The 2,127-nt window shown below is 36.7% G+C and overlaps 1 protein-coding gene across 1 annotated transcript in view; it reads right to left on the bottom strand.

The window, feature by feature from the left end:
- LOC107745570 (pleckstrin homology domain-containing family A member 1-like) overlaps positions 1-2,127 on the bottom strand; it is a 38,932-nt gene that overhangs the window by 24,024 nt on the left and 12,781 nt on the right. Inside the window, exon 3 of the mRNA XM_016559464.1 lies at positions 1,289-1,345. Within this exon, the coding sequence (XP_016414950.1) occupies positions 1,289-1,345 (57 nt within the window). The remainder of the gene's footprint in view (positions 1-1,288; positions 1,346-2,127) is intronic.

Below are 2,127 nucleotides of genomic sequence, written 5' to 3'. Positions count from 1 at the left end.
TATATATATATATATATATATATATATATATATATATATGGGTCGTAATGTAGAACATATTGTTAGTTCTAAGCAGCTGTTCACACAGAATGTTTTATTGCTATGAAAAACAAGACATAGGCTGTCGAATGGGGGGGAAAAATCAAGGTTATGACACAGGTATTTTTCATCAAACTCATTGTAATTACCATCCTTGTAAGTTCCTTCCATGTAACTCAATAAAGTTAGGAACAATTTAGTTTGTAGTCTCAGACAAAGACACCCTTACAAAGGTGCACACTGCACACAGTAAAGCAAAGTGTGGCCCACACAGATGCAAATACATTTACGCACATACAAACACAGTAACTGTGCTCGATCTGAATGGTTAAAGTGGTCTGAAGGCAAAGACAGATCAATGCCCTCCAACACTTTATGAGATTATAAAGTCCAACAGAGGCCATGGCACTCATATCCTTTACCTACATGCTTATGGGAAGTGAACTTCTCTACAGCAAAGCTTCAGTGTAAAAACAGTCAATGTCTGTGCAGAAAGTTCACAAACTGATGATTTCCAAACCTATAATGATAAAAGGTGTGTAGGAGATTAAATGTTAATATCACACAATTTTTTGCATATCAACATTCTAACTGTGATAGTAGAACAAGTTTAACTATGGCTTATGGTTTTCCTGCTTCTGACAGCACTGACAGTGCAGTTCTCTACAGTTACTGCCCAAAAACCACTGAGACACAACATCGTCTTACCCACGTGTTTTCAGTAACTAGGGATGGAAATCGTAAGACATTTTGTGAGTCTGGTTCTATTGCCAGATTCCTCTCAATGCTTCTAGTTCCTTAATGGTCCAATTAACTTATCTTTTAGTACTTTTGAGTAAGAAACATTTGAGACAAAAAAGTCATTATTAATATATATATATATATATATATATATATATATATAAAAAAGCTGTTTTATTACATATAAGAGTTTGGATCACATGGCCAGCCATTACAAGAAAATGGTGAATCTGAATGCGTAGAGTCACTTTTCTTAACAAGCTGCACAATTTAAAATGTATCATTCATGTCTGTGAATATAAAGTTGGTAATAACTAGTCATAGTGTTATTCCTATGTATGTCTGCACTATCATGTATGTCTGCACTATGTTTGTACTTTCTTCTACACTGGAAGCTCCTGTCGTCAAGTCAAATTCCTTGTGTGTGTAAACATACTTGGTAATAAAGCTCTTCTGATTCTGATTCTGATTCTGATCATTAGTCAGAAATAACAGATCAATTACAAACCTTGGATATATATGTTAGTTTGAGGGAGCCGACATTGGATGTTCCTTCTGGAAGATTCTGTAGGAGAAGGAGAGGGTTGAAGTAATTAGAGCTGAAATTCTGAATATAAAATGATACACACCGACTTGAGAAGTTTGTTTTGAGCAGTATCTGAAAACAAACGTGGACAGAATACATTTACGGCGAGTGTACGGTATTCTCCAAAGTTGTAGAATTGCACAGGGGTCTATGAAAGATTTAGCACACATCTAAAGCTGCAGGGAGTTAAATTATTCAAAGTCAGACATGGCTTCAATAAAAGATGCTGGCTGGAGCTACTGACTGAGTCTTAGATAAAGCGATTGGTATAGAACCTGCAGCAGCCAAGAGAAAAGAGAGAATCCATTAAAAGAAACAAAGAAAGAACATGAAGAATAAAAAAAAGACAGGTCCTGACATGGGCACCTCATCAGTGAACTGCTTCTGGTCATGTTTCACCTGTGGTTTCCTCATTTACTCCAAGCTAAATGGCATTAAGGCACTGAAAGCATCAGAGCAGTTAATGACAAAGTGTGAGGTAATCTGACAGAATTGCATTAAACCCTCCACCAACGCCGTCTCTCATTGTGTCGCTGGTTAGCCTATTCACTTTCATGTGTTTTGGAGGAGGTGTGGCTTTGGAGAGTGATTTGCAGGGAGGGTGGGTTCTTAAGCTTGCTATTGCTAGCCTCTCTGAAATTGCCTACCCTACATTTAACAACTACCTTACTAACTATTAATAAGCAGCAAATTAGAAGTTTATTGAGCTTATGGTTAGTTAATAGTGAGAACTGGTCCCCAAACTAAAGTGTGAATATATA

Source organism: Sinocyclocheilus rhinocerous, unplaced genomic scaffold, assembly GCF_001515625.1.
Source record: "Sinocyclocheilus rhinocerous isolate Xijiao unplaced genomic scaffold, SAMN03320098_v1.1 scaffold672, whole genome shotgun sequence".
Taxonomy (NCBI): Eukaryota; Metazoa; Chordata; class Actinopteri; order Cypriniformes; family Cyprinidae; genus Sinocyclocheilus; species Sinocyclocheilus rhinocerous.
Note: the sequence above shows the minus strand (reverse complement) of the source record. Positions and strands in the feature narration are given on the sequence as shown.